Consider the following 24,314-nt stretch of genomic DNA (forward strand, 5'->3'; position numbering starts at 1 on the left):
ATCCTTTCTGGCTCACAGGTTAGCTAACAAGACTTTGAAATCAGTGCTGCCTTTTTTCTAAAGCTGCTCATGAGTTAGTTCCTAGACACTTTTGCCTGGCGGGCAGCCCCTCCTGATTTTAGAGGGATTCCCCTCTGCACAGGGCCAGGCCTCTCTGCCAATCATCGGCCAACCAGAAGTTTCTGCAGGCTGGCTGAGTAACCAGAGCCAGGAGGCCCTCGACCAGAGCTGGATTACACTGTGGACACACACGTTGTCCTCTGTCCGCTTGAAGAGATCCCGTGGAGCGTTAGACAGTCCTCAGTACCCCAGCCCTCTCAGCCTCATGGGAGGTGGGGAATTTGGAGGAAGCAGGTGGGTCTTGAGACTCACAGTCTGTGGGATTAGGAAGTGAAAGTGCTCGAGAAGCAACACCAGCAATAATGCCAGCATTCACCCCACACTCAAAAGTCTCTCGTGCAGGGAATATGTAGAAAGTAGGAAAAAACATCTTGGAATCTTACCTTCCTGCAGAGACCAGAAACTGGTTCCAAAACCAAGTCAAACTGGGGTTAGTAGCCCCTTTCCTTTACTCAAAAAGGCTGTCTTAGACATTTTTAATCATGAGAAAATGGGAGCTCGGTTCATTCAAACGATACAGTTGTAAATTCAGGGTCTTATGATATATTTGATATAGTCAAGGGAAAAACCCTGAACTTCAGCATTAATACCTGGATTGTTGTCCCAGCTCTGCTCCTGGCTGGGGGACTTTGGGCAAATCACTCGGGCTTTCTGTGCCTGGGTTTATGTCTGGTAAACTGAGAGAACACCCAGCCATGGCAAGGATACAGTGAGATACTAGATGTGAAAGTTGAGAGTGGTTGCCCTGCTCTGTAAACCTACTGGAAAGGCCAGTATGCAGCGGGTGAAAGCAGATATGAATGCATGGAAGGGTGGTGTGGTCCCATCCACAGAGCGTGGGGTCACCTGGGCTGAGACTCCTGCTCTCCACAGCTGGTCACTGCTCTTTGGTTACATCACCAGCACCAGCTTTACGGCTAGGGCAGAAGCCAGTCCCGCCCCCCCGTCCACCCACAGCTGAGCCTAGCGTGGGCTGAGTTTGGGCTCTGTGCACCTGGAGCCTGGCGCCCGCTCACCTGGTCTCATTACTTGGCGTTCTGCCTGCCTGGGGGTAGGTGAGTAGTTTGGGATTTCAGCAGCACCCTACACAGGGAATAAAAACCTGGCAGGTCAGAGCAGGAGGAAATTTAAAGGAGAAGAAGGAGAGGAAAGGGGTGAGTCAGAGAGCTCAGAAGAGAAGGGAACTGCTCCCTTTGCCAGAAGGTTGGTTATTATATGAAGAATACATGTTCACTGTAGGAAAAAATATAAAGTAAAAGAAGATAAAAGTACTTGTTAGTCTCATCACCTGGAATTAAAATGGTTAATATTTTAGCTATTGTACTTTCTGGCTTTTTACACACACACACACACACACACACACACACACACACACACACACACACACACACACACACACACACACACACACACACGTGTATATAAATAGACCTTTAAATGAAAAGAGGATCATACTCAGTTGTGTGCTGGTAAATGTTTTATAAGTGCCTGAGGGAGAGGCCATCATGATTTGTAGCATTTACCGATTTCCATGGTGTAAATGCGCCCACCATAGCTGATTTCCAACTACCAACGTGATGTCAACCAGCTTGCAAAATTCCTGATAATTTACCAATCAGCTTCTGGGGACCATCAAGGGCATACCACTGACCAAATTTTGTTTTCTAATTAGCCTCGCCTCCCTCACAATATAGTGCAAAAGTCTTACGCCTAAACTTTTGAAAGTTGTCTGTATCAAATTACCTACTTTTTGAATCAAAATCGTTTTCCTTTCGGAATTTAGAGCCAGATCACAGCCTATGCCGCTAATTGTAAATGTCGCCCTCTGCTTAGAATTTGCCTGTTTCTCGTGTTCTGGAGACCCTTACGTGAGTGGGGAGTGGACCCGAACTTTATTAGGTGGCAGGAATAGAAATGTAGTTGGAAAAAAAAAAATGACAGAGTAATGTGATCAAGCAAATGGTGATCTGGAACTGATTCTACAATCCATTATGCCAGGATGGATTTGACTTAATAGAGGCGATTTTGTCCTTTGCTCTCCTTCCTCCGGGCCCAGCCAGCCCAGCTCTAGAGCTGTCACTCATTTTTTCTTTTTTTTTTCGGATGGAAATTGGCCCCCCTCCTGTCTGGTGGATGAGAATGGGGCTGCAACTGTTTGGCCCATGTCAAACCCGCTAATCAGATCCATGTTTTCCTTGTTGAATGGGAGCTCTGGGAAGTTGCAAGGGGCAGAGGGAGTGGAGGGCTGCACTCACAAAGCAGCAGTGGTGTGTGTATGTGTGTGTGTGTGTGTGTGTGTGTGTAGTCATCTCCCGCTTGGCTCCAGGTATCATCACACTGGCCTTCCTGGCCTGGTGGACCATTACATCTATGGTAAGAGTCGGCGAGGTGGAAAAAGTAGTTGGTGCCAAAGGTCTCCCACACTGGAGTTTTAACTGCCTTCAAAGAGGCTGAGCTTTGTGGCTCTCCCAGGCCCGGTGAGTTCAGACAGGGAGTTTCCAACTAAGACTGCCTAGGTGCGGGGCTCGGGGTGTTGTAAGTGGGTGCGGTGGGGGGGGTCCACTGTTGCAGCTCTAAGAAGGGAAGATTTGGCCTTCGCCTCTACCTCTGTCGTGTGAATAGAGAATGGCAAGGAGTCTAGTCTGGCCCTGACAAGAGGGCAACATTCAGTTGCCCGGAGCGTAAGAGGCAAAGGACAGAACCAGCGTGAATAAGGTGCCTCTCTGCTGGGTAAGCCCCAGGTCTCTCCAATCCCCTGGGTCATCTCTGACTCCTCTTCTCTAGCCCCTTCCCCACCAACCTCCTTCCAAGTGGTCACCTAGACTGGTCAACTCTGCCTCTGAAATAGCCCAAGAATCTACTCCCACGTGGTCCCCACTGCCTCGGTCCAAGTGATCATATATCACACCTGAGCCAAGAGGAGTCTTCTAAGGGGACTTCCTGATGTCCAGTCTCACTGAGCCTATAGAAATCCCATCCATATCTCTCCACACACACACACACACACACACACAAACTGTTTTTAAAATCAGCAAAGTAATATGTGTTCATAAGTATTTAGAAAATGCAGATGTTTAAAGGTGAAAAACCACTCATGGACTTACTTCCCTGAGATGAAAACAGTTATTTTTGAGAATATCCCTCAAAGAGATTGTTGAGGAATGAAAACAGTCAAAACTACTTGGTAACCTTCTTCCTCATTTTCCCATTTTGATACTTTTCTACAATGAAATCACAAATTTGGTCCTATCATTTCCTTGCTTAAATAATTACATAAATAAAAACCCCAAACAACCAAAATCCATTGCCTACGTGTGGAAGGTCAAATTCCTCGGGACAGGAGGGAAGGCCAAACATAACTAGCCCCAATCCACACACTAACCTCCCACCCCCACCCACCAGGTCCCACAACTTCCACGCCACCATTTTTTTGCCTGAATATAAAGCCTATGTGTTTACTCTGAGAATTCCATATGAGTTGGCTTGTGTAAGTGACTCCCACCTCCCCCAATTCCCACTTTGTGAATTCTTTCATTCTGTAAGATTTATCTTAAGTTATTTATGTGTCTGTCCCTAGGAAAATTGGGAATCTCTTGAGGGCAGAAACAGAACTTAGTTTGTATTTTTGGCAACTTGTGGTCATGCCTGGCACAGGGTAGCAGGCACTCAGTAAATATTTATGGAATGAATTGGCCTCGTTTTGGTATGTCTGTTTTTATCCTCTTGCCAGTTTTGTGTGTTGGTTTTTATTAATCCATGTTATATTTTCTTTTCTTCCTTTACTGTGTCTCGGTCTTACCATACTGAAATAAGAGCCCCTGGCTTGGAGCCATCCACTACTTTAGTTGTGTCATTGCTGGATTGAAGATGTCATTAGTTTCTAGTTGCTTTACTGTACCATTTAGAATACCTGAGACGCAAACTCACTTTTTCGGAGTCAACAGCCCAGAGTCAGCCCTCTTCTGAAGAAGTCATGTATAGGTTTATAGAAATGTTTGAAACAGGAGAAGGCAGCATGGGTAGAGTTTCCAGAGTGGGAGCCCCAAGCCAGGGGGCTAGCTCAACACTCACTGGAGGGGAAGGGGGTAGGAAAAGTCAAGGGCATGAAAGTAGAGTGTGGTGTAGTTGGTCCAGAGCTCTGCCCATGAGCTGTAGAATTCTGCACCTTAAAGATGCGTGAGGAACTCCGGCCTATGCAGCTGCCTGGGCTCCAGAGAAAAATGCATAAGTTAGTTCAAACATCATGTGTTGCTTCTTGTGGGTCTGAAGATGCTTAAATATGGAGGTTTTTCCCGAGGTAGCAGTAAATTTACTTTCAACACTTCGTCAACAAACATTAAACTAGTGCTCTTTTTATTCAGACTCATAGAAAAGGGAAAGCTAGTCAATTCTGCTCCTACTATGGGTAATATCCATAGAGAAATAAGGAAGAGCAAATTTCTGCCCTCTGGGTAGAAATAGGGACAGGTAGATCCATGTTTATTGCTGCAAATCTCAGAAGTTTAAATGTCTGCCTTTGACATTCCTTTTTAATAGAAGCTCCAAGCACATGTACAAGTAATAGAGATCCTATCCAAACCAGCTTCAACAGAAAGGATATTTAGTGGTTCTCCAGTGTCCACAATGTCATCGAGGTCCCAACTTCATTTTCCCTCTCACTCTGCCATCCTCAGCATTAAGCTTCATCTCAGGCTGGTATCAGGATGGCAGCAGCAATTCTAGCCATCCAACTCAGCCCTGATGACATCCAGAGGAAGAAGAGGGACCATCACTTCTTGGCACTTTATTTTAGGAGTGAGGAAAAGTTTTCCAGAAGACCCCTGAAAGGCTTCACCTTGACTCGTTGACCAGTGTTGGGTCACCTGACCTTTCCTGAAACCATTGCTGGCAAGGGAAGGGCGTTACAATTGATCAGTCAGGCCCATCTCTACAGCTGCGGCACCTGCTGTGTAGAAGAGATTGGATGAATCCCTAAACAAAAACCAGAATTCTGTTAGGGAGTAAAAAAGAGAGAACAGATCCTGGGTAGACAGTCAGATGTGTCCTCTACAACTCAAAATAAGCCATAGAATTGGTTGCCAATTCTATACTCTAGTGACTTTCAAACAGTTTTTTTAGCTAGTTTGTTGAAATAAAACCATACCCAGAAAAATAAACAAACTGATAAAAAGTTTGTGGTTGTAAATCTACAGAAGATTGTGGTCCTAAGATCATCAAACTTTAATATTCCTTGTCTTCTTTCATCCTTATGACACAGTTGTACTATATAGAACAACAGGTCAGCTGGCCAGAGAGGACCAGTATTTACAGAGTCCAGACAAGCAGGGGCTTTCAAGGATGGCATCTGGGCCGCAAGTAGCAGGTTTGGACACGTGAGACCAGAGGGTGAGGTGACAGGGAACTGGGAAGAGAAGTTCCTCTGAGTAGCATGAGGAATTATGATCCTGGAGCTGACTCATTCACTCTCTGCCTACCTCGTGTGGGTGACCCTGGCCCATGGGTGACGTTTGCATCCAGGAGGAAGTGAAAGGCCTGTTGAGGCAGGGACAGAGATGCTGGGTAGGATTGCTTCACAAAAGGCAGAGAAGGCATGCAGGTCAAAGGCTCTAAGAGCTTCATTTGGGATGGGGTAGGTATAGAGTTGCCATGTAAAATATAGGACATCTAGTTAAACCTGACTATCAGATAAACGATGAATACAATTTTAGTATAAGTATGTCCCAAATATTGCATGGTGCATACATATATTAAGGTATACTACATATTTGGACATACTTATATTAGAACATTACTCATTTTTTAATGTGAAATTCATATTTAACTAGGCACTTATATTCTTTTTTTTAAATTGAAGTATAGTTGATTTACAATGTTGTGTTAGTTTTCGGTGTACAGCAAAGTGATTCAGACATATATATATATATATATATATATATATATATATATATATATATAATATATATATATATATTTTCAGACTCTTTTCCATTATAGGTTATTACAAGAAATTGAATATAGTTCTCTGTGCTATACAGTAGGCCCTTATTGTTTATCTCTTTTATACATAGTAGTGTGTATCCGTTAATCCCAAACTCCTAATTCCCTCCCTCGTTTCCCCTTTGGTAACCATAAGTTTATTTTCTATGTCTGTGAGTCTGTTTCTGTTTTGTAAATAAGTTCATTTCTATCATTTTTTTAGATTCCACAAATAAGTGATATCATGTGATATTTGTTTTTGTCTGACTTATTTCACTTAATATGGTAATCTCTAGGTCCATCCATGTTGCTGCAGGTGGCATTATTTCATTCTTTTTTTATGGCTGAGTAATATTCCATTGTATGTATACACCACATTTTCTTTATCCATTCATCTGTCAGTGGACACTTAGGATGCTTCCATGTGTTGGCTATTGTAAATAGTGCTGCTATAAACACTTGGGTGCATGTATCTTTTTGAGCTAGAGTTTTCATCTTTTCCAGATATATGCCCAGGAATGGGATTGTCGGATCACATGGTAACTATACTTTTAGTATTTTAAGGAGCCTCCATACTGTTTTCCATAGTGGCTGTACCAATTTACATTCCCACCAACAGTGTAGGAGGGTTCCCTTTTCTCCACACTTTCTCCAGCATTTATTATTTGTAGACTTTTTAGTGATGGCCATTCTGACTGGTGTGAGGTGATACCTCCTTGTAGTTTTGATTTTCATTTCTCTAGTAGCTAATGATATTGAGCATCCTTTCATGGGGCACTATATATTCTTATTTGCTAAATCTAACAGCCCTACATGAATGAGAAATGAGGGGGCTCCCATTTCTGGGAGGGGCTCCCTAATGTTTTGAAACATTAGGATATTAGAGTTGGCTTTCCTCCCATGGTCTCCATTCTGAGTCATGGAGTTGTGGCACCTCTTGTTCTACCCAATGAATAGTTTCAAAGTCCTGTTACATCAGAATTACCTGAAACGCTTGCTAAAAATGCAGTTATCTGAAAACCACCATGGCCTCCAGTGATTCTGAGACTTGGCCCAGCTTCGGAAGACTGCTTCAGATTTTAAGTTCCTAAGGGTGAGGATGTTGCTTTGTTTACTGCACTCAATGAATATTTGTTAAAAGAACGAGTGAATGAATGAATGATTCCTCTCTGAGGAATCCTCATTGGCTTAATCTGTGTTTATCTTGTAGAACCCAGGAACCCCAGGAGCACAGGGTCTTTCTTTCCATTTCTTTTCTGGTCATGAGACTCGTGGGAAAGGACTTGGGTGGAAGGTGAAATGGAGAGAGTCTTGGAGAGCAGTGGACATGAAGGGGGTAACAAGACAGAGCAGGAGAGAGCAGAGCCAGCGACTGGGGCCCGCCAGGCAGGGGGCAAGAACATCTGCATGGGGAGGTGGGCCAAGTTTTTAATCACCTCCACAGGCGAAGAGACTTGCGATTTCAAGTTGAGAACAGGTCTTCAGTTATTTTCACAGGATTCCTTTCGAGTCTGACTTGGCACGTGCCCAGCTTTGCAGGGGGAATGGCCAGGACGCTTAAAGCGTGTTGGAAGCGCTTCAGAGGAAGTTGGTGGGTGGCAGGTAATGGCCGATTTGCTAATCTTGGTAATTCCCCACCCCAGCAGGGTACCGGGGAGCATGTCTTTCCCATAGCACCCATCTCTGCAGGCTTAGAAAAAACTAGATTACTGTCCTAAAACTTTAAACCCATAATGGACTCAACCATCTACATGTCTCCCAAATAGTTGTGCCCCAGTGCCTACATTTTCTCCAATGCAGAGAACTAGAAAGGATTTTTTTGGTTCCAATTTCCAGCCTGGTGAGAGGCTCTGCCTGATGGATGAGAATGTGCTTCCAATCCCAAGTGAGAGTTTGGGTGACGTCATGGACACCTAGCTTTCTGCCTGCCGACTGAATCGCAGGTCCCCTCTCAATCTGTTGCCCCATCTGTGTAGCGGGGATGCTGCCGCAGGGCCGCAGGGCTCTGGGAAATGCTAGAGCCGTCTGGAATCTCAGCAGCATACGGCTCCTCGGCAGGGCTCTGGGTTAAGAGCGGTGAGAAGAGAATCGACTCCCCTGGCTTTTTCTTCGTGACTTTAGTTCTGTCTCTCCTGCCCTTGCCTCACTCAAGCTCTCCTATGTACCAGTCTGGGCAGATCAAAGCCGTGCTGAGGAGGGGCTGCTGTGTGACCACTTTGTGGCCTCCTGTAGTTTGGTTAAATCTGGAAGGTATTCTTGGTACTTGGGGGCAATAGTGAGACCCCCGCCTCACAACCCTGACCTTAGAAATAAAGACAAGTTTTCTATGTTGAGAATTAAACTAGTAAATACATCATGCATGATTGAATAGCCAGCCTCAGGAATATCCAAGTTAAGAAATTGTCCATCAAAACATATAAAATCAAAGGAATCTTGGGGAGGATAGACTAAAATACGATAGTGCTCAAAATTCAAAAGATAGAAATCATACCATACTGATGTTATATGGTATGTGGTTAGGAGAAAGGGGTGTAAATCGAAGGGGGGTAGTTAGTGCAGAGAACAGGGAAAAAACCTCCAGGAGCCAGATGTGGGTGATACCTTTTCAAATGTTGTCAGGTGGAGGGGAATCTTGGCTATGTGGACAGTTTCCTTTGCAAAGCCCAGGCTGGAGTAGGAGGGAGTGCCTTAGCTGGGAAGCCCTCCTATGCTCACCTGGTTCTCCTTGTTCTGCAGTTTGCCTTCCTCTGCCTCCTGCCTGCAGGGAAAACAGGCATTGATCAGGTTCATGCAAACATCCTGCCCACTTAATAATTGTATTTTCCAACTGAAAGTTAACGAATGAGCTTTCCTGCTGGTAACTGTATATCTCTATCTTTCAATGTGCTGACAGAATTCATGTTTCCGAGCCTGGGAGCCTGAAGAAATGGATGGTGGGAAGTTGACCAAGGTCAGGCTCACCTTGTGGCATCTCTCTGGCCTACCAGTGACCTTCCCCAGCCACATCTTTTAACTATGCACATGCCCCTGGACATTAGCACAGACACAGTAACAGCAGGATCTTAGACAGTGGGTCCAACCTCTTCATTTCCCCAGGCTTCTCCCCAAGGTTCATGCCCAGAGTAGAATCGATGATTTGATGATTTCTGGCCTATTTCCTTTCTGTTTCTACAAACTTTGATCTTATTTTCTCTCTACTTCATTTCTCTCCTGTTATGGAATTAAGTCCTATGGACCCTGCTCGGGCCCTAGGCTGGCTGAGGCTCTTTGCCGCGGCTGGGGGAGGGTTCTTTTCCTCTTCTGGTTCAAGCAGCCGAATAATGAAACTGAAGCTGAGATGCACACAGCATAAGCGTTATTCAGTGGCCAAAGGATGGAGAAGGGGGAACTAAGTTCACAGATCAACTTCTCGCCCATGTGGTAAGAGGGATTTAATTTTAAAGAGTAAAGACAAAAGGAGAAGGAGTGAGGCTAATGATGGGGAGGCGTATGCATTAGTCTAGCAGGGAAGGGGTAGGGCTTTTTTGAAGGAGTGGGGTGCCACCCGCTTACTATCCTTTTTATTGGTCCTTAATGTCCAGTCAAGGCCTCTGGTAGGTGTGTCATTTAATATGCTAATGTAGTAAAATCAACATATAATGAGACTCAAGGTCTGTTGGAGGTCAGATCGGTCGCCATCTTGGTCCCAGCTGGTTCCATCTGGGTTTTTTTATTTGTTTGTTGGTAGCTTCCTTTCTTATCTCCGGACTCTTTAACCTAAAGATTTATGTTAACTCCTGCTAAAGGTGGGGGTTGGAGGGTTGTGAGCAAAGACCTGGAGCAGCTCTGGCAACACTCCCGCTGCTGTCGAACCCAAGTTCCTGTGCCCAACGCACAGTGAGGTCCAAAAAACTGAAACATTGGAGTTTGGAGCAGGAAATGTTTATCGTAGGGCCAAGCAAGCAGAACGGGGCGACTCATGCTCCAAAGAATTTTTAAAGGCTGCAGGGTGTGTGACCTTCCTCTGATTGGTCGGTGGTGAGGTAACTGGGTGGTGCTGCAGGAATCATTCATCAGCCTTCCGGTTCCAGCCAGCCTGGGGTCCTCGTGCTTGTGCTCAGCCTGAAGCTCCCATCCTCCACCCGGGTGGGACCCTAGTTCCTGTAGAAAAACTCAGAGATTTGTATCATATTGTTATGTATATCCCTTCAGGAGGAGCCAGGAGTCCTGTGCCTCTATTGTTCTAATCATTAACTGTTTGAATCTGCCCTCTGGAACTCAGGAACGGTCTAGGAGGCTGAAGCCTTTTTCCTACAAACAAGAAATGGGGGACACCAAAAGGCTTTTGTACCCTGGAGGGCCCCAAAGGGTCGTGCTCAGTTTCACTACCCTTTTAAAGGCCAAGATGGCACACAAGTAGCCTTGGGGGCCATTGAGAACACGGGGACTCATGTATCACACGCCGTCACAATCTTTCCCTAATTCTTTTTTTTTTTTTAATTATTTTTATTTTTATTTTTAAAAATTTATTTATTTTTGCCTGCGTTGGGTCTTTGCTGCTGCATGCGGGCTTTCTCTAGTTGCGGCAAACGGGGGCTACTCTTCGTTGCGGTGTGTGGGCTTCTCATTGCGGTGGCTTCTCTTGTTGTGCAGCACAGGCTCTAGGCGCACGGGCTTCAGTAGTTGTGGCTCGCGGGCTGTAGAGCGCAGGCTCAGTAGTTGTGGCATGTGGGCTCAGTAGTTGTGGCGCACGGGCTTAGTTGCTCTGCGGCATGTGGGATCTTCCCGGACCGGGGCTCGAACCCGTGTCCCCTGCATTGGCAGGCGGTTTCTTAACCACTGCGCCACCAGGGAAGTCTCTCTTTCCCTAATTCTGATGTCCCGCCTGGAAGAGGTCAAATGAGGATTCCTTTCCTGTCACTCCATGGATGTTGACTTGCCTTCTCATGACCATTGTCTGAGCCTTTCCCACAGCGAGGCCTGGGAAAAGGGGCCGCTTCTCAGAGAGGCACAGGGGATGAACCTTTGTGCTCCGTGATCTTTTGGTTTCCTTTGAGGATACTCTCCCCGCACCAGGCGCTGCAGCCCTGACGGCTGCAAGCAGTCTGGGAGGGGAGGGAGTGGAGGCCGGTCTCTGCACAGCTTAGGCCTTTGCCAAATTGGAAAGTCTGCAGGTCCTCAATGGAAACACCGGATTTCCTCTCATTCCCACACCCCCCTCAGGCAAGTTCCTTCCCCCTTCCTGAAACCTTGGTTGTTTCTGCCACTCCACAGAGTTTTTATTCAGTAGGATATATTTCTTCTTGTCTTCTGGAAAGGCTGAACTGTGGTTATAAGCACATGAATGTAAACCACCCAGGGCCCCCCCCACCCCTTTGTCTTGGCAAATACTCAAAATCTGACAAAGCAATTTGGCCCATCTTTTCTGCAGTTTAAAACTTCCATGTGTGGTGTACATGCTTCTTAATGAGACTAGTGACTCCATCCCTGACTTGCTAACGCAGCTCCAATGTCCAGCAAACTGCTCAAACTGAAAGGAAACTTCGTAGAACTGCCTCATTTGGCAGATAAGGAAACTGAGCCTCAAAGATGCTAAATATCCTGCCTGGGGACCTACAGCTAGCTAATGGCAGAGTGTATCATTGGCTGTTAGAAATACTTGAGTCACTGTTAATTAACAATGAGGTCAGATCCTATGCAGTTGGATGCTAAGAATTTAAATATAGTGAGAAGATTATTTACCCAAAAGTCTATAAACACCAGAAGCATCTAAACAGTGCAATTGTTCTGAAAGAAACAATTGTAAAATAACTACCCATTAAAAAAGAATAACTCCAGTGTAGTTGAAGAACTTATATGCATGCTGTATGTTGATGGCATGATCTACAGGCCTGCAGATGACAGGTGGTGGCATCATGGCTGCCCAATTCATACAAAGTGGACCGGATGGTCACATTAAAATGAGCAACCACAGTGACCTCAGGAAAGTCTTGCTGCCCACATAGAAGTCTCAGTCAGTTACCCATTTGGTAGACAGCAACTGTTTCAAAGTGTTGAATTGCCATTTCACAAATATGTACATTACCTCATAAATGCCCTCTTTCCCCAATCATCGTGCTCTTTCAGAATCTAGATGCCTAAATTCCAGATATATAATTAATCCAGAACTGCCCAATGCCTGACATTCTGAGTAAACAATCTTAAACTGCAAACGTACAAACTTGTTTCAGTATTTGAAGCCACAACAGATATATTTTAGAAGTACATAGGAAGCGGAAATAATTTATAATATTCATTTTGGTTTTCTGGTCCCCAACTGTTTTCTTGCACTCATCTTGAGAGAAAAGATGATGTTTCATGAATTTCTGCAATTTCTACTCATTCCCATTTTTTAAAAATTTGAACAAATAGTCCATGTATTAGGACACAGAATATCTTCAAGCACTAGATTCTCAAACTAGCTGCCAGGTCATTCTTTTTCATTTCATTCATCTTTTTTTTCTTTTTTCCTACTCTTCAAGGGTCATTGGACCCAGAAACTAAAGGATCTGGGTCCTGTCTTGATGCGCATTTCTCTCATTTGTCTAATTGAAGGCTGGACGTAGTAATCCCAGAGAGCCCCTCTAGGTCCTCACCTTCTTTAATTCTATGAGAACAGCTCTCCCATCCCCTAAAACCCCAGCACAGACCCTGGAAAGCCTCACTTTCCAGAATCCATTACGTGCCCGCAAATGTGCCGCTTCATGGCCCTTCGCACACTGCGTTCAGTGATCTCTCTCCCCAGCAGACCACAGCCTCCACAGGGCTGGTCATCATTTCTTCCCTGGCCTAGCACCATGCCTGGCACAGCTGATCCTTGCTGCATGAAAAAAAGGCCGATCAAATTCTTCTTCTGTCTCATACACAGCCATTCCACTAGTCTAGAGCCAGTCAGGTAGACAGTTAAACATTAGCCAGTATCTTGCTCTTCCAAAACATAAGCCGACCTAAAGGAGTCACAATCATTTGATTTATCATGTTTCTCAATCAGTTGTAGGTTTGTCTGTTAACACCTGGGACTGCAGGTGGTAGACGGATTCATGCGGGCTTTTGCTCTTTAAGGGATAGAAACATGCCCTGTTTGTTGTTGTTGTTTTCGGTGGTAGTGGTGGTGCCCCCATATCAAGGTAGGAACTCAGTGATAGCTGCTAATTGACAAAATAGAAGGGCTGATGTTAAAACACTCAGGATTATATTCTGGACCTTGAATTTGAGGGTTAAGGGTGAGTTAAAGCAATGCCTTCATTAGGGATTTTGTTCACCTGTCACAGAATGACTAATTAACAGGACTGAAGGTAGGGGCCTGTTTTTCTCTCATGTAATAAGTCTGGAGGTAGAACACCTAGGGTTGGCACAGCGGCTCAAGGAAGTCAGGCCATTGTCTTATGGTTGGTCACAAGATGGCTACTAGAGCTCCAGCCATCACATGTGCATTTTAAGCATGAAAAAGGAAGAAAAAGATCTGTCATAAAAAAAGGAACCTCTCTGATAGACCCACCCAACACCTCATGGGCCAAGACTATATGTTATGGCTACCCCTCTCTGAAGGAACACTAACAAACATAGTGTTTTGGCTGGGTACTTGTTCTTCAAACACAGATGGATTTCTGTTAGGGAAGAATAGAAGAGAAAGAATATCATGTAGTCAACTGTAGCCACAGTTCCCTCCTGTGGTTCCTCAGACATACCCTTCTTTCCATATGTGGGATAGACTCTCTATTTTCAAGAGAGAAGGCTCTCAAGCTTCATATAGTTAGCATATCAAGATTGGAGCCCTGGATCTCTGGGTGATGTGTGGTTCTCTCCATCAGTTCTGGATATAACTCCTTGCAACTGAGCCCCGACACATCTAACCTGCAGTACTGGGAAAGGTGTACGATAGCTACAATAAAAACTTTCCTTTATAAAAGGAGGGATGGAAAACAAAGCAGTCACTGTCCTTAGCAATGACCAAATTCTCCTGGAATAGCAAGAGTCCAACCCCTCATTCTTGTGGCAAGAACTCCTGTTCCTTGCCCTCCATGGCCCTTGCCTCTCTCAGGGGGCTATTCTTCATTCACTGTTTCCCATGACCACTTCTGTGGTGGGCACGGGGAGGACAGCTTCTCTGGGGCTATACATATCACCAAGCCGACTGCTCATTGATGTGAATTGCTGCAAATCAGGTTGGGGTCTTTAGGCAATAGAGTTCCCTCACAAACTTAGTAGGCTTCTGGTCAATTCCCGATGACTTGTTCCTTTCCTTTCTAGTTCATGAGTTCTGCCCATGTCCCTACATTTTAACTTTTAATGTATGCTGCTCACCATTGCTGCAACAGCGGCCTCCGGTGCGTGATCACATCTTTGGCAGCAGGCTTACAACCTCTGTCTGATAGGGCACCACTAGCCCCCTTCTAAGCAAGCAGCCTGTCTCAGCCCTGCCAGGGTCCGAATGCAGGCCTCTCAAGAGACAGATTGCAGGCTGAATGTCAAGCGTGCCTTCCTTAGTAGAGTGGTATTTCTTCCCATCTCACTTGCCAGCTGAGGAGCGCAGGACTTTGCTGGGAGTGATAAAGCACCACCAATATTCTAAATTTTTCCTACCAACTTCTCTAGCACCACAGTCTCAGTCAACACGTCTGTGACTTTCCACTGCACGGCAGCTGCCAGGTGAACCAAATATTTCACAGTACAGTGAGCGTCACCTTTCCAGCCTACAGTATCTAAGTCCTTGGCATCTCCCTCCCTCCCCCCCTTGCTCATCTAGTTCCACAATTTAGGTTCTGTTACTTTTATTTTATTTGCGTATTTATTTTTTGGCCGTGCCGTGCAGCATGCGGGACCTTAGCTCCCTGACCAGGGATCGAACCTGCTCCGCCTGCAGTGGAAGCTCAGAGTCTTAACCACTGGACTGCTAAGGAAGCCCCAGGTTCTGTTACTTTTAGTTTCCCCACTTCTAGGTACCACACTGTGCATTTGTTTGGAGTTTAATTCAGCTAATCGGTTGGATTTTGAAAAATCCAAATAACGGTCATTAAACGACAAGGGGGGTTATTTTTTCTTCCATGTCTGCTCTTAAGGAATGCTGGCATGAACCCCACCCAGAATATCCACTTTCATCTCATTGGCCAGGTCTCTGTTGTAGAGCTCTCCATACCTCCTCCAAGAGAGGCTGGGTTTTAGATGAATACATCACCACGTCCAAGAAAATAAAGGAAGAAAGAGGGAATGGCTATCAGATAGACAGTCACAAGCTTCTGACTCAAGCTACCTGCTTATTTATCATAGGAGGTCCATCGGTGGTGGAGCAGAGATCACCAGGCAGGGTGCCCGTCCGGGGCAGTCGGGTGCAAGTGCAGAAAGGCAAGGTTGTCCGGAGCAGGCAGGCAGCGTGCTGATGTGGAGAGGAGCAAGGCCCCGTCCCGTGGGTCTGGGCTCTGGTCCTGGCTCTGTTACTTACTGTGAGATCTCAGGCCAATTATTTAGCCTCTCTGTTTCTGTTATTTTTTCTGAGCCTTTAAGAAGTACATACTAACAGTATATCTCCCTGCAGTATTGTTGTGACAATTAAATAAGGTGATCAATGGAAAGTGCTCATTTAGAACAGTGTCTGACATGTGGTTATACTCAGAAAACATCAGCCATTAGCCAGTGTTGGTAAAATGGGGGCAGATGCTCTCGTTTTATAAGGTGGTTATGGGGATCGGAGGGAGAATGAATGAGGCAGTGAGGAAGCAGCCGGCACAGGGGGAGGTTTCCCCTCACTCCCTCCCTGTAGCCACGCTCTCCTTGTCCTCTCTTACCTCCGCAGGCAGCTGAGCAGGCTCTGACCGCAGGGTCTTTGCACTTGCTGTCCCCTTGGCTGAGAACAGCCTTCCCAAAGATATTCTCTCACCTCCGTCTCTCACTTTATTCAGGTTTCTTCCCAGAGGGGCCTCTCCTAATCCCCTCCTACGCCCATCCCTCTTTGTCCTCTGATGCTACCCTAATTCTCTTCACAGTGCTAATCACCATCTGATGTTACCATATTTTACGTTTACTAATGCACCCTCATCAGATCACAGGCTTCATGAGGCTCTGTAGGAACGTTGTCTGTTTTGTTCAGGGCCCAGCCCGTGATGGGCACTCAGTGAACATCTGTGGAATAAATCAGTAGTAAATATTTAATCAACATTGGTTTCCTTTTAAAATGTGAGCATTTTCTAAAAGTCAAGAGAGGAGTCCTATCCAGGAGGAAGGAAGATTAGATGGAGGCTGAGGAATTTGAACTTAGCAGAGGTTTGAATAGGAGAACATTTAGAATCCAGGACAGTTGGAAGTGGGAGTTAGTACAGTAAGACAGTCCAGTGTAACCTGATTTTGAGACAAGATCTGGATAAGCCAGAAGGCCTTTTCACACCTCCTGCCAGGTTCAGGATTTAGCCTTGGATTTCAGGTGACTCTGAGTCTGTGACTTTGGGCAGATGATTGGTTTCACTTAGTTCACTGTTTCTCTCTCTCTTTTTTTTTTTTTTTCCATTATTGTCCCCCTCCTCTTACCCCAGAGAAAATTTTAATTTACTTTAAATTCTAACACAAGAAATTAAATACTAAGGAATAAGTGTTTGTCAGGTGGGATTGAGCTTTGCAGGGGAGGTGGGGCATTAACCATTATAATATCTAAGTTTTGTGGGTAATGTCACCCTGCTGAGAAAACATGGCTTAGCTAAAAGGGGATCCAAGAAATTTGGTCGATTCTAACACCACATTAGTAAATTACCTCGGGGACAGAAGCATTTATTTTTAATGTTAAGGCTGTCAGCTTCAAGCTACTCAAAATTAATTGAAATTATCATGGTTGTTTGCTTGAGATAGGAAGCTAATTGGAGAATTATGTATGGTAGACAAAACTGAACTGTACCATTGCAGCAGACCGCCATGTGCACAAATTCTACTCCCTGTTGAAATAGATTGATCTTCAGGATGAGAAATTTTTAGACCTTTACACACATCAGCCATGGAGGGATGTTGTTATTTGTAACCATTTGCAGACTTCTGTGTCTTCTCTGGTTCAACATTCTGTTCACTGGAATATTTGGTATTGGAACGTTTCATGGGATATTGTGGAAGAACCACACTTTTCACAGTAGTATTGTAAGATTGTGTGTCTTTGCATATGCCTTGAGTCATCTCAAAATGTTGCAGTGTATGGGAATGCTTCTACTTCCTTTATTTATAGCAAATCGCAGAAAAGGAGTTGATCAAATAGGGGGCTGGAAAGATTACTGGAAAATTCCTAATTATAGGTATGGAATTGACAGGTTATGTAGCCCATGAACACCTTAATAAGACTAAATCTCTTTGAGGGTGTCTGTACACTTGAAATAATTTTTCCTTTTCTGAAAACTCCTTCTCTGCCCTCACCACATTCAGGGCCAGACGGTGGGCTCCCAGCAGCCATATTGATACCTCTTGACCCTGCCCCCTTGGCGATAACCAATTAGACTACTGATAGACAAATGATCCAGTCTGAGCCAATCGGCTTTGCTCACCTCCAATGTATTCATTAAAAACTTCTGAGCTGCACAGAGCAGAAAACAACTCAAGGTAAAGTTTAAAGGTTTTTTGTTGTTGTTGTTTTTAGTTTTGTTTTGCTTTACCTTTTCTCTTTTTCTTTTTTATAAATTTAAGTAGTTAAAATTTTCAAATGTAATGTATTATAAGAATTGATAGGGTCTTTCAGATCGAGGTGGGAGGGAGGGCAGTACAGCCCCATCTAGGATGGGTGAAACCCCGGATGCTGTGGGGAAGCTAGAGCATTCTTTCTCCCCAGTCTTGCCCCTCTGCCTTCTACCAATCATCTTTATTTTATTTCTTGGCAGGATGACTTTCTTTGCTCCTCAGTTCACAGAGCAGGTAGAATATTGCCATCCAGAGGTCCTATTTCAAAAGTTATAGTTCCTGCCACACCCTGGAGACTAGATCCCTTCTCTCAAGGTCTCCATTCTCAGAGAAGAACTCTGTTCCAGATTGCATGAGATGCCCAGCCTGGGACCCATCAACAGGGGCTGGGGACTTATATTATGTGAACGTGGCTGCCAGGAATGTGCCTTCATTAATTCTGTTAAGAGGGTGGTCATAGACTTGTCACCCACTAATTTCCGTTTATTTATGCATCTCCCATTAAACTATGAATACCTTCAAGACAAGGAATTTGCCTTTTTGATAGTATATTTTCAGTGCCAAGTTCAAGGTCTGGTTCTTAATAGATGTTCAGTAATACATGTTGCTTAAATACAAGTTGACATTTGGGAAAAAATTCTCTACTACTCTTAAGTTTGGTTCTCTTCAATCAGACTTATTTAATGAATATCTTACCCAAGATGTTTACTCTGTTTTCATATGTATGGAATCACCTGAACCGTGACTAACGCCTTGAATCACCATCAAAATTTTAATTTTAAACCATCTTTAAAAAATTGTTTTAGGGACTTCCCTGGCGGTCCAGTGGTTAAGACTCTGCGCTTCCACTGCAGGGGGTATGGGTTCTATCCCTGGTCTGGGAACTAAGATCCCGCATGCTGCAAAGCGCGGCTGAAAAAAAAAAAATTGTTTTAAATTATTGAGTCTACAAGGTGACAGACACTGTGCTGAGGTAGGGAATGTATTGATGAACCAGACATTGCCACTATATTTGAGAACCTCTCTGTGGAGTATGAGAGAACTTAGAGATCATTTAGCTTAACTTTCTCATTTTACAGATGAGGAAACAGAGACTCAGTAAGAGTTGTTAGGCCTGATGGAAAACGTTTTGATTTATTCATAAGATTTTAATACATCTGTGTGGAGTTACTTTTCAGTGAAAGGTGTTATGTATTTTGGCCAAAGGAGACATTCAATTTATGTCCATGTGTGGATTATCTTTTCTTTGATCTTGCCTTTCTTTTTAATAGGCACATGATTACGTAGATGATATTTGCTCAGCTTTTGGTTTATTTGGAACCAACTAATAGCTGGCGCTCAAGTTCTTTGGAAACTCACAACTTACTCTATTGGAAACTTCTTTACGGTTACTGAGTATTAGTATTTATTATTGATGTGGCTTCGGACACCTCTCCCATTTATTTTTATTCCTTGTTAAATCACTTCCTGAGAAGGCTCGAGAATGTTTTCCATCTTTGATGGCACAGTGTATATGGACTTTCTCTGGGTGAAAGTGAAGTTCTGAGAAGAGACTGAAAGGAGTCATTTTTCTGTGTTTACAGAGGATGGAGGTGAAAATCTCTTTGGTGGAGAAGGAGAACTGGCCATGGAATTCAATTAACCTATCGCCGAGGGGGGATGGATTGCGTGCCGGGCGCTGTGCATGTTCAGTGGGGGGGGATCATTGCCGCCCCCGCTGGGGAGACGCAGCTGCCGCAGACGTGTGCAGCCTGGGGGTACATGGCTGTGTGAGCAGTGTGTCCAGGGCAAGCCAAGGAGCGGCCAGGGCTGCTCCCCCAGAAGCCTGGAGAAACATCTCTCTGCCGGAGATAGCTTTGGGGTTGGCCTAAGTGTAGGCTGGTTTCAGCAGTTTACCAAAGAAAAAGAAGCGAGGCGACTGAAGCTATAGGCTGTAAAGGGACATGATACCCTCTGAGTCTACATGATAAAGCCAGGACCCTCGGCTAAACTTAGGACCGGCGGTGGTCTAGGGGAGAGCCTGCATCTCTCTGCAGTGTTGACCGGCCCTTCTCCTCTTGGTAGCGCTGTTAGAGCAGAGTTCTGGAATGGAGAGACCTCCTGTGCATACACTTGGGCTGATCAAGGCAAATGGACATAGACTTGAACTTCCCAGGAATGTGAGTTCTTAAACATGTCCAGAACCCCTCTACAGTCTTCCAGGGAGTCTTGTCACACAGAGCCTCCGGGGTGGATGTGAGTTTGATGGGGGTTGTCCTGGCAAAAGCCGTCTCATTTCCCTGCTGATCAGGGAAACTTCCTGGGGAAGGTCAGCATTCCGGAGGTTTCTTGTCTGAGGGAAGGGTGTGTGTGCGTGCGTGCGTGTGTATCTGTGCATCTGTATGTACAGGTGTATCTTTGTGTGCATCTGTGTATCTTTGTATCTGTGTGTCTATATGTGCATCTGTTTGTGTATAACTGTGTGTGTGCATCTGTATATGAGTGTGTGTGTGTGCACAGGGTGGAGGGAACAAAGCTGTGGAGTGGGGAGGGGCATTAGGGTCCCGACTCCAAAAGCAAACACAGTCCTTCTGTAATGCTCTCCCGCCATGCATGCTGTGTCAGAAGGCTCACTGTTGTGACGGGAATTTTTTGTTTTTCCTCGTCCAGGTGTGAACGAGTCCAGGGGAGGTAACCCTGTCGCTGCTGGTGGAACACCTCATTTCCAGGTCCTTTGCACGGGCCTCGCTGTGAAATGCACCAAGCGCGGACCACTCAGACACTTCCTTCCTTCCCTCATTGACACTCTGGGCCCAGCGATTGTTCCACTGTTGTTCTAATTGTGTCCCATCCTCCTCTTGCCAAAGCAAACAGCCAGAACTGGAGTAGGTGTTCCTTAGGCTTGTCTGCCAGCCTGAACATGAACACAGGCAAAGCTGAGGACAGCCCGCGTTCCCGTGGGACGTGGGGCCCCGCAGGGCCCAGCCCCCAAGAGCAGGTGCTCTCATGATGTTGGCGTCTGGCAGTGAGCACCATGCCCATCACCCAGGACAATGCTGGACTGCACCTGGCCCTCCTCTACCAGTGGCTGCAGAACAGCCTGCGGGAGGGCGGGGCCGGGCCGGAGCAGCGCCTCTGCCAGGCGGCCATCCGGAAGCTGCAGGAGTACATCCAGCTGAACTTTGCTGTGGACGAGAGTGCGGTCCCACCTGACCACAGCCCCCCGGGGATGGAGATCTGTACTGTGTACCTCGCCAAGGAGCTGGGGGACGCAGAGACTGTGGGCCTCAGTTTTGGGAACATCCCTGTTTTCGGGGACTATGGAGAAAAGCGCAGAGGGGGCAAGAAGAGGAAAACCCACCAGGGCCCCGTGCTGGATGTGGGCTGCATCTGGGTGACAGAGCTGAGGAAGAACAGCCCGGCGGGGAAGAGTGGGAAAGTCCGACTGCGGGATGAGATCCTCTCCCTGAATGGGCAGCTGATGGTCGGAGTTGATGTCACTGGGGCCAGGTGAGTGGGGAGTGCCAGCTGGCGTAGGGGCAGGATGCGGAGCCCTTGTGGTTCGCTTATGCCTGATGCTGGGATCGGCAGCTGCTGAGGGTTGTGAGTCTTACTGTGGTGATTAGCCAGTGGCATTTATCTTACAGAGGGAAAATACACACCCTAAATTGAAGTTTTTTGGTATTTATATGTTTCTTTTTTTGCTTCCTTATCTCTTAGAAGACTCAGGCTCAAAGTTTCTCCTTTTTCCTTGAAACTTGGGTTAGAAAGAAGAGAAACAGTACATGATAAGAGTATGAGAAATGTCACATTGAGTTAGACCCTCTTTTCCATTCAACCTAGCATCTCACCTCTGATCGGAGCAACAAAGATTAGGTCCTGGTTATGTTTCCGTCTGCCTGTCCCATATCACCTTTGTCACACACTCACAGTCCAGAAGACCCTTGAGATGCTTAGAAATGTCTTTAGACCATCCCCCACCCCGCCAGTTTCCCCATCCTGGAAGATCCATTTGGATCTTTTTTTTTTTTTTTTAAACATCTTTATTGAAGTATAATTGCCTTACAATGGTGTGTTAGCTTCTGCTTTATAACAAAGTGACTCAGTTATACATATACAATATGTTCCCATATCTCTTCCCTCTTGCATTTCCCTCCCTCCCACCCTCCCCATCCCACCCCTCTAGGTGGTCACAAAGCACCGAGCTGATCTCCCTGTGCTATGCAGCTGCTTCCCACTAGCTAGCTATTTTACATTTGGTAGTGTATATATGTCCATGACACTCTCTCACCCTGTCACATCTCACCCCACCCCCTCCCCATATCCTCAAGTCCATTCTCTAGTAGGTCTGTGTCTTTATTCCCGTCTTGCCACTAGGTTCTTCATGGCCTTTTTTTTTTTTTTTTCCTTAGATTCCGTATATATGTGTTAGCATACTGTATTTGTTTTCCTCTTTCTGACTTACTTCACTCTGTATGACAGACTCTAACTCCATCCACCTCATTACAAATACCTCCATTTCATTTCTTTTTATGGCTGAGTAATATTCCATTGTATATATGTGCCACATCTTCTTTATCCATTCATCTGTCGATGGACATTTAGGTTGCTTCCATGTCCTGGCTATTGTAAATAGAGCTGCAATGAACATTTTGGTACATGACTCTTTTTGAACTATGGTTTTCTCAGGGTATATGCCCAGTAGTGGGATTGCTGGGTCGTATGGTAGTTCTATTTGTAGTTTTTTAAGATCCATTTGGATCTTATCGGAATGAACATATTTCTGTTTTCTACCCATGTGACAACCTACCATGGCAGTAAGTTACGATTGGACTGTTTTGTTGTTTTCTGGGTGAGTTAGGGTCTCTAAGACCACTCTCAGCTTCAGTGATTTACTTGGGGAACTCACAGAGCTCAGAAAAGCTATTATACTCATGGCTACAGTTTATCACAATGAAAGGAATCAGATTAAAATTAGCAAAGGTAAATGGTGCATAGAGTAGAGTCCAGGAGAGACCAGGAACAAGCTTTCAGTTGTCCTCTCTTAGCAGAGCTGTACAGAAACACTCAATTCTCTCAGCAATGATGTGTGACAACACTTAACGGTGTATTGTTAACCAGGGGAGTTTGCCCAAGCCTTGGTGTCCAGGGTTTTTATTGGGGGTCGGTCACACAAGCACTCCATGCCTGTGTAGCTGACCTTAGTTACTAAGTATCCAGTCCTTCCAGAGACCAAACTAGTAACACATGGCCCAAAGCCGCCATCATAGATCACATTATTAGCATAAACTATCTGGTGTGGCCCAAGGCCCCAGGTATACAAAGACACTCTTATCAGGCAGGATATTTCAAGAGCTTAGACGTTACCTCCCAGGAGCTGGTCAAGGGACATTCCTTTCTTTGGTATGCACAGGTATTGAATACTCCAAACCTGCCAAGTTAATCCATTACTGCACACCAGGGTTTTAACGATGGGTATATATGAAAGAGACAGGAAAAGAGGAGTTTGAAGATATTCTGAGATGCGTTAAGTTTTGTCAAGCCTTCAGGGGCTCCTGTGAGGAGGTCTCCTATATCCCAGAAGGAGAGAATCATAGAGAGAAGGGCACCTTGGAAATCATGGTGACCTTTTGATGGGGGATACATCTAACCCGAGAAGACGTTGAAGAGAGAAAAACAGTGCAAAAATACCTTGACTCCAATCTTTTCCTTCCCTTCCATCTCCTACCAGAGCTTCCCATCAATGGGAATCAGCCAGGGGCAAGGGATCCCACTGATGTTGTTCATATGTGTGAGCCTCCTGGGACAAAAGGCAGGGTAGAAAAGGGTGGAGAGTGGCTATGGGGCGGGGGGGTCAAACAAGAAGTCATTAGGCACATGCAACATGGTCTGAGTTTAAATGAGCCAGTTCATGGAAAGGACATAGCACAGGGCTGGCTGGTTGATGTGAGCGCTTACTCTGTAGACACTTTCACCAGTATTTCCTTTGGGTTGCCTCTTGGACTGATGGGGTGCTCTTGGCTAATGGCTGAGTGCCTAACTGGCAGTTACTGGGAGACACTGCTCCTTTTCAGGAGTGATGTTGCAGATAAATGTTTTTATTTGGGATTAGAGATTGCTCTTAGCAAAGAAGCAACGCTGACCACCATAGCACTCAAGATGCTACAAGGACTTGATAAGGTGACTCTAGTCCCTGGTGGTGGGTTCCTTAGGGTTAGAAGTGGGGATCACTATGAGGCAGCCCTTTCAAAGCTATTCTTGAATGTCCTCATCATTTGCAGCTGTCTGATTTGAAGGGAGTGGGTTTGGATGGAGAGGTAGAAGGAGGAGCATGGAGGGCACATCCAGCAGGAGAGTGCTGTGGTCAGGAGCTGCAGCTCTGAAGCCAGACAACCGGGGCTGCCTCCCCAGGTTTCCCCACTTACCAGCTGGTCGACCTTGGGAAAATCATCCCTCTCAGGCTCTGATTTACCATCTGTGAAATAAGAACAAATATCTATTGATACCAATGACTAAATGATGAAATAATGCACATGTAGGGCTTAGTACTATGTCTAGTATAATAATAGTGCTCAATAAAA

General features: G+C 45.4%; 1 protein-coding gene across 8 annotated transcripts in view; it reads left to right on the forward strand.

Moving 5' to 3' along the window:
- PDZD2 (PDZ domain containing 2) overlaps window positions 1–24,314 on the forward strand; it is a 387,522-nt gene that overhangs the window by 129,796 nt on the left and 233,412 nt on the right. For 7 of the 8 annotated variants that reach the window (XM_082382135.1, XM_082382125.1, XM_082382136.1 and 4 more), the window contains exon 2: window positions 20,404–21,243. In XM_082382135.1, coding sequence (XP_082238261.1) covers window positions 20,768–21,243 — 476 coding nt within the window. In that variant the 5' untranslated portion in view covers window positions 20,404–20,767. Of the gene's footprint in view, window positions 1–20,403; window positions 21,244–24,314 lie in introns of those variants that run through there. The other variant, XM_082382129.1, reaches the window with a different exon arrangement.

This window comes from Balaenoptera borealis (genome assembly GCF_965194805.1).
Source record: "Balaenoptera borealis genome assembly, chromosome: 2".
Taxonomy (NCBI): domain Eukaryota; kingdom Metazoa; phylum Chordata; class Mammalia; order Artiodactyla; family Balaenopteridae; genus Balaenoptera; species Balaenoptera borealis.